Below are 14,809 nucleotides of genomic sequence, written 5' to 3'. Positions count from 1 at the left end.
AAAAAGAGGGAGATAAGCAGAGGAACTAAAAACGAGATACATGAGGCAAAGGTGAGTGAAGGAGAGAAGGGAGAGAGAATGAAGGAACAGCTGGAGAAAAGAAGCAGCTATGGAGTGAGAGTGAAAACCCCAGTATCTACTACTGTCCCTTGATCATGCCCTTGCTTTGCTTGTATACATGAAATGGAAATTTCAGACCATCCTAGACGATTTGAGCTAAACAAGATATTCTTAGGGCACATCACGTGATCGAGAAAAGCATTCCAGACTATATTCTGAAGTTGGCTTCCTCCACGTCTTTCATTACTCTCTGTGCCACGGTTTCCTGGGTGTGAAATGGAAACAGTGATGTTAGCCTTTATATTGTCTCTCAGGAACCCTTAAAGCCTCTGAAGACAGTGTTCAGTTTCTCTGAAAAAGGCATTATGTTAAATGCCAAGATTCACCACCTTAGTAAGGAAAGGAAAGTGTGTTTTTTTATTTTAATAGTAACCCTATTATGTAACAGAAAGCATAAAAAAGTATTTATTAGGTTATGTTTGTTAACTTTATTCATATCTTCGCCCACACTGAGTGCCAAGACCACAGTGACATGGGCTGATCCCTTACCTGGAACCCACCACCTCTGTAATGAGATTGGGATAGCCTGCCCATCACACGCCATCGCACCCATGGCGTGGAGGGAGCCCCAGGTAATGCTCTCTGCCCCTGCCAGGGAGAGCCATGACATGGTCACCCACATTGCTGTGTTCCAGATCTCTCCACTCCTCAAGGGCTACGATTCAAGACAATCACAGAGACCACCGTGGAGGTGCAGTGGGAGCCCTTCTCATTCTCCTTCGATGGGTGGGAGATCAGCTTCATTCCAAAGGTAACCCCCACCTGTCAGACTGCCGAACAGCCTTATTTGGGGTATTCATACCCTCAACTTGGAATCGGGGCAGCAAAAAAGGCACTCCCCCCAATCTCTCTCTCCATGCCATCAGGACACAAAGGGGCATTTTGTGGGTATATAGACTACAGAACATTTCTTTCATAAAGGCTTGGTAAGGACTGAGTAATGGCCCTGAGCCTGGCACCTGAGTCTTGGATGACAAGAGAAGCGGAAGCAGCCACCAGCCCCAGCTCTCTGCTCAGAAAGCTCTAGGGTTTAGCAAGCTGTCATTTTAGCAAGTCTGAAAACTGAGACCTTCAAAAAGTTGGGGCGTCTCTTTAGGACATAAGAAAAGCCAAACTGAATCGGTCTTATGATCAACCCACAGCTTCCTCCTGTGCCGACAGATGCCCCCAAAAGTCAGCTTGCATGGCTTCAGTCTCTAAAGGTCAGAGATGTAACACAAAAACACCTTTCATAACCTATTCATTGAGAAAATTTTCCCTTAAGCAAATTATATTATTAGTCTTTGAGTTAAAAATTATCCTAAGATTCCTTTCCATTCATCAAAGCAGTATTTTATTTTATTAACCCTAAAACTACTTTTCTAAGTTGCCAGAGGCACCTGACTAGTTCTAGTTTTCCAGGATTTATTAAGACCACTGATGGTTTCCCTAACTATACCACTCATAAGGGTATAATGTTTAATCATAGTCCTTTCCTCTGTCTTCATCTTTCAATATCAAAGAGGATTTTTTCAGTCATTCATCGGACTTAATGACAGATGACACATTTTTGGCCGATGAGACTATGATTTCACCATTGTTTTACTTCAAAATTCTTAGAGGCATGGACTGTTGGGACTGATGACCCTTCATTTTATATCTAGTTTGTTTAGTTTATAAAGACTAAGACTCAGTGAACTTAAATGATTTCAGACAGCTAGTTGGTGGCAGGCTTAAAAGAAGAATTGGGTCTCCACTTCCTATTCCAGGGCTCTGTCCACTTCTCTTATGTGGATATAGTCATGCCACGGCAAGCTAAATACATCGAAGCAGACATTCTCTACACATACGTTCTTCTATGTCTTATATGCATTAAAATGGCCAGTAAAGTATGGTGAGCAATTGGATTTATAACAGGGTGGAGAGAATCATGTCACTCTGCCACTCAGGCAGGAAAAAACCAAAGCCAGGTTTGCCTGTTTTATATCCGATATGTAAAACTCTAAGAGTGGGGCTAGCCAGGGCATGCCAAGGTCAAATATACAGCCACAGAGAATAGCTGTATCATCTGTAGGTTGAGGCCAGTGGGAGGTCACGCTGATTTATAAAAGTGTGGCTATAAATTACATAGTAGGGCACTCCAGGTGACATGAACAGAGACCAAAGAATAGTGGAGAAGTGCAGTGCCACAAAAAAGAGCCCTCTTGTCGCCTCCATTTCCAGAGGCACACAGAGAAAATGTATAATAATAGGCAAACAGACAGACAGATAGGTGGGTAGAAAGATACAAAATCCTGGACCCAGCATCATCAAGTTGATCTTTTTCATTTCCTCTTCCACCAAATTGCCTCTTTCTTCTCTCCTTTGTATTATTCTTTGTTCTACCCCTTTTCTCTTCCTTGTGCTTCACAGCTGGTTGTGTCACAGATTCCTAACTCATCTGGGTAATAAGACAATGACAGACTTGCAGCCAGTGTAACACCATGAGAAACTCCAGATACAGAAAAATAATAGCTCCGGCTCATTAAAAAACTGGGAATGTCTTAGTTTGAAACATGTTGTCATGTACGTAAAGATGTTTACACACATACATACACAACTAGACTCTTCTAAATAGCCAAGGGCATGCTCACCACGATAAATGCCAAAAACTCTCATAGATGGTAAGCATCAGACATTTCATTTTTGGCAAGAGCCAATCTACATCACCTCATGACTAATTTTTATTGGCAAACTCAGTAGACTCAGGAGAGGCCAAAGAAATGTTCTTGAAAATTGGTTCTCCGTTTGCCAAATCCTCATAGAGTGGTGGCATTCTTCTTGATCCTGCTGGGAGTCATTCCTGGCCCCAGACCCTCAGCTGTCAGCCTGGAGGGCAGAGAAGTGGTCCCCATCTTTAATTCACAGTCAGTGTCCCACACATTTCCCTCCCATTGATTTCCTCTTTTGCTTTCTCTGCTTCTCCCTTCCCCCCTCCCCACCCCTGCCCTGCAGAACAACGAAGGAGGGGTGATTGCCCAGCTCCCCAGTGATGTGACATCCTTCAACCAGACGGGATTAAAGCCTGGGGAGGAATATACTGTCAATGTGGTGGCTCTGAAAGAGCAAGCCCGGAGCCCCCCTACCTCGGCCAGCGTCTCCACTGGTGAGTGCCCCCAACCTTTCACTTTATAGCTAACCATTAGGTCACTCAGGAAAAACTGCAGATGCACCCAGGAAGTAGAGAGACAAAGGGGTGCTAGGATTTCTCCCACAGCTGAGATTAATTTGGGTACCTGGAGACGGAGCTACTCGACCAGATGCTTGGCTGAACATCTTCCTTATCCTTGCAAGCACAAAACTCTGGAAGAGTATTCTACGGGGAAATTCTTTGTTAGGATCTCCAGTGTATGTCTTCTGATCTTACTCATTAAGAGGCCTTGTTTGTCAGCCCCTAGTATCTTGAGCTTTGGAGCCAGCAAGGGCTAATTCACTCTTATTTATTGTGAGATTTGCAGAAAGTCATTTGACCTTCCCAAACCTTGATTCATTTGACAATGATGAACTTCATAGAAATGACATGAGGATTAAATCAGATAAAGCACACAAAGTGATTAGCACTGTGTCAATGACAGTGAGTGCTCGATAGCTTGTGTGTATACATACACTCAGAGAACACTTTTAGAAGTGAGAGCGGGAAATGTCGTTCAAAACCAGTAATTGTGGGTTGGGTCACTGTTCAAGGTGATGACTTAAGTTGATTATTATTTCATCCCCACAGTTCCTCTCATGCAAGACCATTATGTTTCTAGGTTTGATTAATTAACTGTATCGCATTTTGCTTTATTGTTTCCTCAGCTGACAAAGGATGCTGTAAATTAACAATTATGATGCATGTGTGTGTGCCCTCAGCTAACAAAGGATGCTGTAAATTAACAGTTATGATACATGTGTGTGTGCCCTCACCAAGAATTTCTCAGAAGTTATAAATAGCTTCTGGTATCATTTTTGGCCCTCATTTTATTGATGGGAGAGTTGAAACTCGAAGGTTAAGCAATGGTCCCTGTTAGTAACAGAGACTGAGGTAGGCGAATATTGGTACAGCTTTATTTTTCATAAACAGAAACTGACACCTAAGAAAACCAGTCATGAGTGCAGGACAAAGGCCAAGTTGGCCAGAAAAGGGAATCACAACACTATATAATGAGCCCATGTTTATGGATTAGTGATTCATACTTTGTTAATTGGATCCAAACTAAACAGCATCAGGTGCTGAGGCTTATGCTCAGTCTAGAAAACACTGGTTTAAAACTACTGTGGCATTAGATTATGCTCCATTAGAGCACCAGTTTTCCATGGCCACGCCTCAAGGCAAGGAGGAAGTGGAGATGCAGGTCTCTAATTACTCCCACTCCCATGCCCCTCACACCCTCCAACCGAGGCATTTCCACTTTTGTCTGTTTTATATTTTGTACAATCATTTAAGATTTTGTTCTTTTAAAAAAGAATATTAGCAAAAGAAAAAAAAAAGAATATTAGCCCCCTCCTCCCCAAAAGGCTTTAAAACCCACTATACTAATCCAAATACATTTCAGAAGAAACTCTATTAGCCCTAAAGTCTAAAAGTACTCTGGACACCAGTGTCCAAGAATCTCTCCACACACCAGTGGCCGGAGTTTTTCCCCAGTTCTGCTTCCCAAGGTTATGCTGGACCCTGAAGGGTTGATTTGGTAACATGTGTAGATTCTCCTCTTCTGATACGGAATGTTTCAGGGTCCCCAAATCACTTCTGTGATTTGATATTAAGAAAGTATTAGTAGGAAAAAAAAAAAAAAGCTAGAAGGAGATGGTTCATGAGAGGGCAGAGAAGAACATTACAGAGGGAGGACGCTTTTCTTCCAAAGTACTGACAGCACTTAGAGAAGACAGTCCAACTCTGCTTTAGTCTTCTACTTAAAACCACATTTTGACAACATTTGCAGTATTTTTTGGTTTGGAATTTCCTTAAGATTAAAATTAAAAGTTCCAGATCTAGTCATCTGTGGTAAAGCCAGGCAGAATTTTTTTCAATTAAGAAAAAAACTCCTGGTTCATATTTTGGGATTGTGTACAGAATTACGAAGAAATGGAAAGACAAATATTTATTCCAGTTTACTTTTTGAGTAGGATGTGTGTTTGTTTAAAAATTAGGCCCTAAGTTGAAAGTAAGCTGATACCTCCTTGACTGGAATGGGACATGGTTACCCAATGGCCAACTGAAGGGCCGAATCCAAGGACGGCTGCAGAAAAGATGGTTGGCTCCCAGCCCTGTCTGCTGTTTTTAAGAAACGATTGTTTAATTATTTCCCTCCGCTAATGTCTGACCCACACCAACCCCCTGCTGCTAAGCTCTGAGTCCTCATCAGGCACGCAGGCTGGCTTCTTCCAGGCAGGCCATTTTGGGAATTCAAATTACAAGACCTCCTGCAGCCAGAGTCCTCAGTGCTACACAGTCACATTTTAATATGAGCAATCATTATGATTAGGATTTGGGGACTTAAAAGATGGACAAAAGCCTTACATGGTCATCTGAGTTTTGGTGACATCTTTTTTTTTTTTTTCAAGAAGCTCCAATTCATTGAAATGCTTCACTTTCTTTCTTATGCATATAGAGAGTCATCTATTTACTTCATTTACTCAACACCCATTTACTGAGTGTCTACTATGTTTCAAGCACTATGCTTATTTAGCAGTTAGGAGATAATTTTCTCCATCTCATTATTAAATTAAATAGAATTAAAAAGGCCCAAGTTACCTAAAACCACTAAATACAGCATGCAGAAAAGAAAACATCTGGATATATTCTGTTAAATCTCATTATTACTCCAAATATGAAAAACAGAACTTCACTTTCACTCCAAACCAGGTGGCACCAAAACCAAAATGGTCTGGTGATTTTCATTTTGGCTGGTGCCAGACCAAAACTCCTAAGCTGCTTAATAGAGAACAGGACTGGGCTACACCCAGAAAGAGGGTGGGGTACCCAGCGAAAGGCCCAACTCGGAAAGAGAGAGAGGATCCAAGTCAGGCTGAGACAGTCCTGAGGGAGACACTCCATTCTGGAGACAGACGAGGAGGTGGTCCAGTGCAGACTGGTTAAAAAAAACAGAAAACAGTCTTCGTCAAGACTCTCTGGTAACAAGGGAAAAACACTTTCTTAAACTAGCTGTAGCAAAAAAGATAATTTACTGGAAGGACACAGAGTGTCTTATGAAACCCCAGGGCCAGAAATGCATCTGAGTCTCACAAAAGACTTGAACCACAAAATGGACAGTCAAGAACCGAGTTATTCTCTATACCTTTCTAGAAGCGCCACAAGGTCACTCACTTCTGCTTCTCTGTGTATTTGCTCCTAAAATTCTGCACCCAGTTCCAGTATGTGTGTGACTGGGGGAGGGGTTCCCCACACCAAGCAATTCTCTGCAACACCAGCTGGGTGTCCTACCATTCAACTCAATTTCAACACATCTACCTGGAGAGAGCATCGGATTCCACAGGTTGGAGGGCTCAGTCCCACAAGACTACCCTCCACTTCAGATGCCAATCACGAGCCCAGGTTGTCACCCGTGCTCCTGACTGACCAGCTACAGATTGGAGGTTCCTACAACCCCTCCTTGGGTTTGATTAATTTGCTAGAGAAGCTCATATAACTCATGAGGAAACTCATTTTCTCACTGAATTACTGGTTTATCACAAAGGATATTAAAGGATACAAATCAACAGCCAGATGAAGAGATACATAGGTGAGGTCCTGAACAAAGGAGCTTCTGCTCCTGTGGAATTTGGGGCCCATGGCAGTGGCACATGGAAGCATTCTGGTTCCCCAACCTGGACGCTCTCCAAACCCAGTCCTGTTGGATTTTTATGGAGGCTTCATTACATAGGCATGATTGATGGACTGACCAGATGTCAGGGGTGGGACTGAAAGTTCCAACCCTCTAATCACCTGGTTGGGTCCCTTGGCAACCAGCTTTCTCCCTCACTTCATTAACATAACAAAAGACAACCTGATTACTTTCATCACTTAGAAAATTCCGGGTTTTAGGAGCTCTGCGCTAAGAAGGGAAAACCAAATATGTATTTGTTAAAAAGTCACCTTTTCCCCTTTCTCCTCTTCTCTTTCTCTCTCTGTCTCTCTGTCTCTCTGTCTCTCTGTCTCTCTGTCTCTCTCTCTCTGTCTCTCTCTCTCTCTCTCTCTCTCTCTCTCTCTCTCTCTCTCTCTCTCTCTCTCTCTCTCGCTCGCTCGCTCGCTCTGTTCTGTCTCTCTGTCGCTCTCTCCCCAGAGCACATGTTTTCTATTTATTTGTGAATATGGTAGAGAATGGCCAGACCAGCCCTGGCTCTACATGGTCCAAAACCAGCTAACCAGAGAGCCAGAGTCTGTGGTTCCAGTTCCAAATCCTTGAAGAATATTAATATTAATGTTAATCAGCCCCAGCTAGAGGGATGTAGTCCATAATAAATGCAAACATGGAAGCCGGGCCAGATCTTTTTAGAAGGTAACGAGTAATTCAAAGGAGGGCACGTCAGCCATCCAGACACACCATGAGGAGTTGAGAACACCATTTTCTATTCTACTCACTAAGCCCTTTCTATTTCCCTTCTACATTCTCTCACCTTGCCCCACCACCACCATCATCTAATTCAACATGAACAGGACCCCAAGTGGGTGCTGGAACCAGGGTGGTAGGACCCCTAGGAAACCAACCAGCTTTTCCTAGGTAACACCATCCCACAATGGTGTTCCCTTCAGGTGCTCAGTGCCAGAGGCCAGGACTCACGAGGGACACATGCTGAATAACCTGGAGGGACTGTGTGTGACTGCAGTGGCCTCCTGGCTCAGGAATACGCAAGAACTGGTGGGGAAAAAATAGCCCACAAGAGGCTGTTCCAAAACAGAGATCCTTGTTTTTACAGAAGAGCAAGTTTCCCCAGAAGGCATATTTCATATCCACAAATACAAATGTCTGTTGGGTTTTTGACTGTCTTAGCAGCTGGTTGACTGAGTTGTCGGTACAGCTGAGCAGGGACATCTTCTGGATACTCGTGATGCCCTCACTGGCAACCAAGTTGGAAGTCTCAGATATCTAGATAGGGCTGCTAATTTCATAGGTCTTTCCTTGGGGCTCACAGAATGTGAGAGCTGGGCACACACGAGAACACAGTTCTCTGTTGTCTGTCCCATAACCTCCTGACAGAACAGTGCTGGCCCTCTCAAGCCAGTAAGTGCCCTTCCCCTGCCTCAACTGGGAAGTGCCAATCCTAAAAACCACAGCCCCGTGACAGCAAGATTCAGGGGACCTAAGATCCAGTGTCTGTTCCCCCACTGAAAAACCATGTGTCCTCAGGAAATAGATTTTATCTCACTGTGTCTCAATTTCCCCATCTGTAAAATGAGATGATAATACCTATTCTCTCTCTGACCAACCAGGCTAATGTAAGGAGGAAAGGAAAGGAAAGAGCTTAAGTCAGAGGCTCACTTCTCAAACTTTTTTTTTTTCTATTGGATCCTTCTCATCAGTCATTGATGGGCCCACGCACATCCTGGTTCGAGATGTCTCCGACACTGTAGCCTTCGTGGAGTGGACCCCACCTCGAGCCAAAGTCGATTTCATTCTCTTGAAGTACGGCTTGGTGGGCGGGGAAGGTGGGAAGACCACCTTCCGACTGCAGCCTCCCCTGAGCCAGTACTCGGTACAGGCCCTGCGGCCCGGCTCCCAATACGAAGTGTGGGTCAGCGCAGTCCGTGGAAACAACGAGAGCGAGTCCACCACCACCCAGTTCACAACAGGTGAGGCTGTAGGTGGGGTGGGGCAGGGTGGGGGGGAGCAGAGCCTGAGGAGGGGAGAGGGTGCTGAGCCAGCTGGTATCCTCATGGCAAGAGGGGCATCCAGGGAGAGAGATGACGTGTGCTTGGGCATCCACGTATCACAGACACTGCGAGAAGGAAGCGAGAGGATTCAGGGCATCCCGGTGAGGTCACATCTCAGGGCAGAGGAGCGCACAGCACCAGTGGATGGGAGAGCTGGGTTCCTGTCCTACCTCTGCTGCCAGCCAGATCTGTGACTTGACAGAAGTCTCTTCCCCTCAGGTTTCAGGTTTCTCCTTTATAAAATGAAAAGTTTGTCCTGAAGTCACTTGACATCCCCATCGGTAGCCCAAAGGGAAATTTTGTGAGGGTTCAGTACCCCTTCCTGGAGTCACTTTATTGCAGTTTGCCGAAAATGGCTGTAATGACTGCATAAATCCACAGTGACTACACCAGCACGATGGCGCCCCTTGGAGTTGTGCAAAGCCGGGCCTGCATGCCTGGAAGCAGGCCTTCCACCTGAGAGTCTGTGACTCATCCTGCCGTTTGTGGGCACCGGCAAGAAGGCTAATGTAGACCCGGCTCCAATAGTCGGGAAAGGCCAGACCTCACGACCTACTCCCTGGCTCTCTAGGAGCCCATCAGGCCAACCAGCTAGTGGACAAGTAGGTCAGGCACCATCCAAAGACAGGCTCCCTGGCACTCTCACTGGGTGATCGGGGGCTGTGATCCGACAGTGAGTCTCTGTCTAACCCAGATACCCAGTCTCGGCCTCTCTGCCCTGTTGGGGGGCAGCAGGGGGGTGGTCACACATCAAGGAATGTCTCTGACAACTCCCCAGTTGTTGCAGAGATCAAAGGAGACTGCCGGCTTCTGTAAGATCTAAGAACCAGCCTCTCCTGATGGGGTGAAGTAGGAGAATCACTAATCCAGGCATCCTACATTGAGTGGTGACCTAAGAGTCTGTCACGGGATGGGGTAAGCCAGCCGAGGGGCTGCAGGGAGGGCCAATAAACAGCACCATTACCCTCCACCTGTGTTTAAAATCAGCCAATAAATAAGGCAAAGAGTAAGACAGATGGAGGCCAAAATATCCCCTAGATTGGAGCATGTAGCTTAGTGTTGGATGGGCTTGCCAACGGATGGACCCTGTGGACCTGGGCAAGACCCCCATCTGGCGGAAGCTGTGGGGCTACGCAGGTTAGGGCTTACAGCACAGAGGAACAAGCAGAGGCCGGTCCCCATGTGCAGACGGCTCCCATAAGAGAGGGTAGCAGGAGGGCCGTGCCCGGGCCTGCTACAAAACTCACCATGGAAGCAAGTCCGTCTTCCCCAGCAGAAGAAAGAGGAAGGCCGGGAATCTCATAATGGGTTTCCCTCCACCCCAGAGGAAACATTCCCTGTTACAAGGGAGCAAGCACGGACACTGACGAAACAGAGAAGGCAGCTTGATTCTGAAAGAGGCCCTCTCAGGTTTGCTCTCCAGCCCCTGTGCTAGACTCCACCCCAGCCAGGGGTCGCTGGTCAGATGTTTTACTGAACACACGTTGGGATCCCCAGTGACTGTGCATATGTCTTTAAAATAAAGGGACTACATTCTGTCCATTTCTCTTGCCGTCTTTTCCCACACTGAACCAAAACTGCTCAGGGCCTCACACACAAGCTCCCTTCTTGGTGAATTCAAGGTCAGCCCTGCCCACCCCCCAGCCTTCGCACCCCCAGGACACGGTCTGCTCTGGTGCTGGGACCTCCTGAGGGCCATGAGTCCTGCATTCTTTTTTAATTTCAACACAGTTTTTGCATGAAAAGTGGTTTCTTTGTGATTTACTCAGATAAGGAGTTTGAAGAGGCAGAAAATGAGACGAGAGCTCTCCAGCAGCAGGACGGAAAGCATAATTCTTGATGTTTACGTCAACGAGATGGAAGCAGGACTGGCTGGTGGCCCAGGAAAATTCCAATCGAGACAATTACATTCTGCCTCCTAGAAGCTCCCCCTGAGTTTCCGTTCGTTGCGTGATTCTCTGTTTGCGGTTGCCTGGAGGATGGGCAGCTGCTAGGTGGCTACCTTCTGCAGGCAGCAGCAGCCCGCACCTCCAAGCTGCCCCCCTCTGCCCGAAGCGGATGAGGGGGCAACAGGGTGGGGTGCGTTGCCGCGGACAGCTTTGCAGCCCAGCTTTCAAGGCCTGGGGTTGGCAGGTGCTGGCTGAATGACGAGAAGGTGCCTGGACCCTCACGGCAGGGCCCTCAGTCATTTCAGAGCTCTGCTTAAATTCAAATTAGCCAAAGTGCTTTTCCAGGTGATGGCTTCAACACTAGGAGCGCACTAATTGCACAGGCAATTAAAACGGGGATTTGCTTCCTGCGTGGTGAGCAGATTTGTCTGGGTCTTAGAGCCGCTCTGAAAAAGGAAAGCACCGATGGAAGCCCACTAAGGCCAATGGTTAGAGAGAAGGCAGCCCAGGGAAACCCGGAGACCAGTCTCCCGAACCTCCCTGCCCTCCGTAGCTCTGGTTGCAGTTGCCCTCATGGGGGCATTCCCGGGACTCTTTTGGTGGATCCTTTGGCAAACCACTGGAGAGAAGCACGGAACAGATTCTCCCTGACAGCCCTTGGAAGGGAGCCAACACGTTGATCTCAGACTTCCAGTTTGTGAGATAATACATTTCTATCCTTGAAGCCACCCAGTGTGTGGCCCTTGGTGGTGGCAGCCTCAGGAAATGCAACAAAGGCCCAAGTCACAACAGTTGGAGCTCCCACCTGCTGGGCAGGGACTGTACTCCGGGATTCTCCAGGAAATGCCTCCACAAGTTCCACCTGGATGGCCCTTGTCAGCCAGCCAAGACCAGCTGCCCTCAGTCAAAGCTGTTCTTTTCTCTGTACCACCTGGCCCCAAGCATCCTCAAAGTCCCCAGCTGGAATATTTAACAAGACTTTTCCAAAGGCTTTGAGGGAGCAGACAAGACAGAGAACTGACAGTATTCATTCAGCCACCTCACATGTGCTTAATGAACACCTAGTAGGTGCCAAGCACTGTCCTAGGCAGTGAGGATGCAGAATAAACAAGATAGACAAGATCCCAGTTCACATGAGTTACGTTCCAGGGGGGGAAACTAAATAAGGAAGAAGAAAAGAAACATATGGGATCATTTCAATCACGAGGATTATGCTAAAAAAATGAAATGGATGATATAGAGGGAGTAGTCAGAAAGGCCTCTCTGAGGAGCTAAAGTTTTAACCAAGACCTAAGTGACCTCAGTCATGTGAGGGTCTGGGGAAGAGCGTTCCAGGCAAACGTACCAACCAGTGCAAGAGCCCTGGGGTGAGAATAAGCTTGCTGTGATTCAGGAGTAGGAGAAAGGCAGTGCAGCTGGAGCACGGTAAGGGTAGAATGTTCCAAGGTGCCACCTGAGAAGCAGGCAGGGCCAGATCACGTAGAGCCCCGCCACAATTAGGAGTTCGTAATAGGAAGCAGCAGAAAGTTTTCAGCAGAACTGCTTGATTTAATTTATGTTTTAGAGGTGAGAGTCTACAGCTGCAGCCTCTCCACAGGGCCCCCACTGGACACCTGGCTTTACCTTGCCCCTAGCTTTCTGGTGTGTTGCAGAGACCAGCACAGCTCCCACTTGCCAGGGTGCCCTTCAGCTGCGCCTCCTAGAGGTCAGGCTTCAAGACCTAGGGGGAGCAAACCATTTCACTCCACCCCAGTCCTAAGACACCTGCCTTCTCCAGCCCTCATTCTCAGGATTGATCTCCTTGGGGATCATTGACATTGGAAACGTCCAGTCCCTTCAGGGGAAACACTGCCGCCTATCCACAGGGCACAGGTCCTAAGGCCAAAAAAGCAAAAACCAAATCCATAGTCTAACAAACATTTCCCAGGTCTGGGGTCTTTAGTTGTGAAGTGCAGTAGGTAAATACAAGACTCAACCTGAACCTTAAGTGAATCTCTTTTTGCTCCAGTTCCATTCAGGCCACACACACCCCAAGCCCCACCCAGTCCTTTGCCAGCCTCTCCTCCCACGTGAGATTTAGGGATCTGCAGCCCAGAGCATTCCTCCTACATACCCCCTCTACTCAAGCTCCTCTTTCCATCCAACTGCTCGAGAAATCCCACACACAGCACGTGGATAATGCACAGTTTCCAGCATGCTAAACCCACACTGAGCAAGGAAACGTTTCTCAGAAAAATAAGCTGCAGAGGCATAAATCTGCTAAAAGATTCAGCCAATTTACATCACTAAACAGAACACTTCTCACTCTGCAGCAGCTGCACTCAGATTGATTCACAACAGTCCCATCTTCTGAAAGAACAATCGGTGGAGACTTGCCTGGCGTTTGCAAATTAAAACAGTCCACTTGAGGTTTTCCCAGAACAAATGGCTGGTCCACTCCAAAGTTAAATTCAAGTCTCAAAGTCAAGACCTATTTGGAACTTTTTAAGTGGCAGGTTGTCAAGACAGCACCTTCTTATCCTGTAAGTTGTTTATGTTGTTTCTGCCCAAATAAGCCTGAAGAGATGACCAGTCCTGGAAGAGAGAACCAGCCCCCCACAACTGCGGAAAAGACCCCAATGCCAATGGTCTTTTCATTTTTGTGGAATTCTTGGAACCCCAAGGAGCAAGCATTGGGGGCGCCAGATTGTTGGAACTCAGGGAGAGCTTAGGAGGCACCAGGAAGCCAGCCCAGGACTTGGGCACCTAATTTTGTACCAGGCACCATGCTACTCACTTCTACATGCATTGTCTAATTTGTACAACTCCCTGAAAAGGCAGTATTATTAGTCCATTTTACAGAGGTGGCCATCAAGACCCAGTGAGATGAAGACTTGCCCACGGTCCCATTACAATAAGAGTCGGAGGTAGGGCTCAAACTGAGACCTGACTCTAAAGCTGACTGATTTCCAATACATCACATCCCCTCTCTATATGCAAAACTTTCAGCAGTGTCTATGCAAGTAAATCCAGGGGAAGGCATCTTATACTTCAAAATCTTGCAGTCAATCCTCTGCTTTTTGCTCAGTGATCAAATTTGAAATCATTTCATCTTGATCACTTGGATGCCATCCCTGATTTCCACTTCCCAGGGTTTCTCTTGCTTAGTCTCAACCTTATGATACTAACTGGCTCATTCTTCAATTTCTAGAACACCACTAGAACTCCTGAATGGGAATGGGGGGCGTGTGAAGCGTGTTGATATCTAACTCCCGAGTAAAACTCTCCAACCTGCCCACGTAATCTGTCATGGCCAACCTGGCAGACCAAAAGCCGAGGGGCAGCCCCTGGGTTCGCTCAAACGTGAGGCAGAGGGTCATGGACTCTCACCCCAAAGCCTGTTCAAGTTCAAGATGCGTGACAAATGCACATTATCCTGTGTGACGTTGGTGATATCTGGATTTCTTTAGAGATTGACGCCCCCAAGAACCTGCGGCTTGGTTCCCGCACAGCAACCAGCCTTGACCTTGAGTGGGACAACAGTGAAGCAGAGGTTCAGGAGTACAAGATTGTGTACAGCACCTTGGCAGGCGAGCAGTACCATGAGCTGTTGGTCCCCAAGAGCATCGGTCCAACCACCAGAGCCACGCTCACAGGTAAGTAAGGTCCTGGGGGCATGGCAGTTCCTGAGTCCATACCCTCCCAGCTCTCTCCCCGGCCATCCAACCCCACATCCAACCGTCGCCAAATCCCATTGACTTAATCCCTCAAGTACCTATCACATACATCTGCTGTTCTCCATTGCACTGCCATCACCTGGTCTAAGCTACTACCATATCTTGTCTTCGCCACTGCGATAACCTCCCCACTTTCTCTCCCCTCTGCTCTCCTCTCCTCTTCACTCCATCAGTTATCTTTTCAAAATACATTTCCAGGGCTTCCCTGGTGGCAC

The 14,809-nt window shown here is 46.9% G+C and overlaps 1 protein-coding gene across 1 annotated transcript in view; it reads left to right on the top strand.

Moving 5' to 3' along the window:
- Positions 1-14,809, top strand: part of TNR (tenascin R) — an 83,506-nt gene that overhangs the window by 13,458 nt on the left and 55,239 nt on the right. Inside the window, exons 4-7 of the mRNA XM_032646626.1 lie at positions 756-871; positions 3,094-3,244; positions 8,639-8,908; positions 14,328-14,513. Of these exons, the coding sequence (XP_032502517.1) occupies positions 756-871; positions 3,094-3,244; positions 8,639-8,908; positions 14,328-14,513 (723 nt within the window). The remainder of the gene's footprint in view (positions 1-755; positions 872-3,093; positions 3,245-8,638; positions 8,909-14,327; positions 14,514-14,809) is intronic.

This window comes from Phocoena sinus, chromosome 1, assembly GCF_008692025.1.
Source record: "Phocoena sinus isolate mPhoSin1 chromosome 1, mPhoSin1.pri, whole genome shotgun sequence".
Lineage (NCBI taxonomy): Eukaryota > Metazoa > Chordata > Mammalia > Artiodactyla > Phocoenidae > Phocoena > Phocoena sinus.
This window is presented reverse-complemented; position numbering and strand designations above follow the sequence as displayed.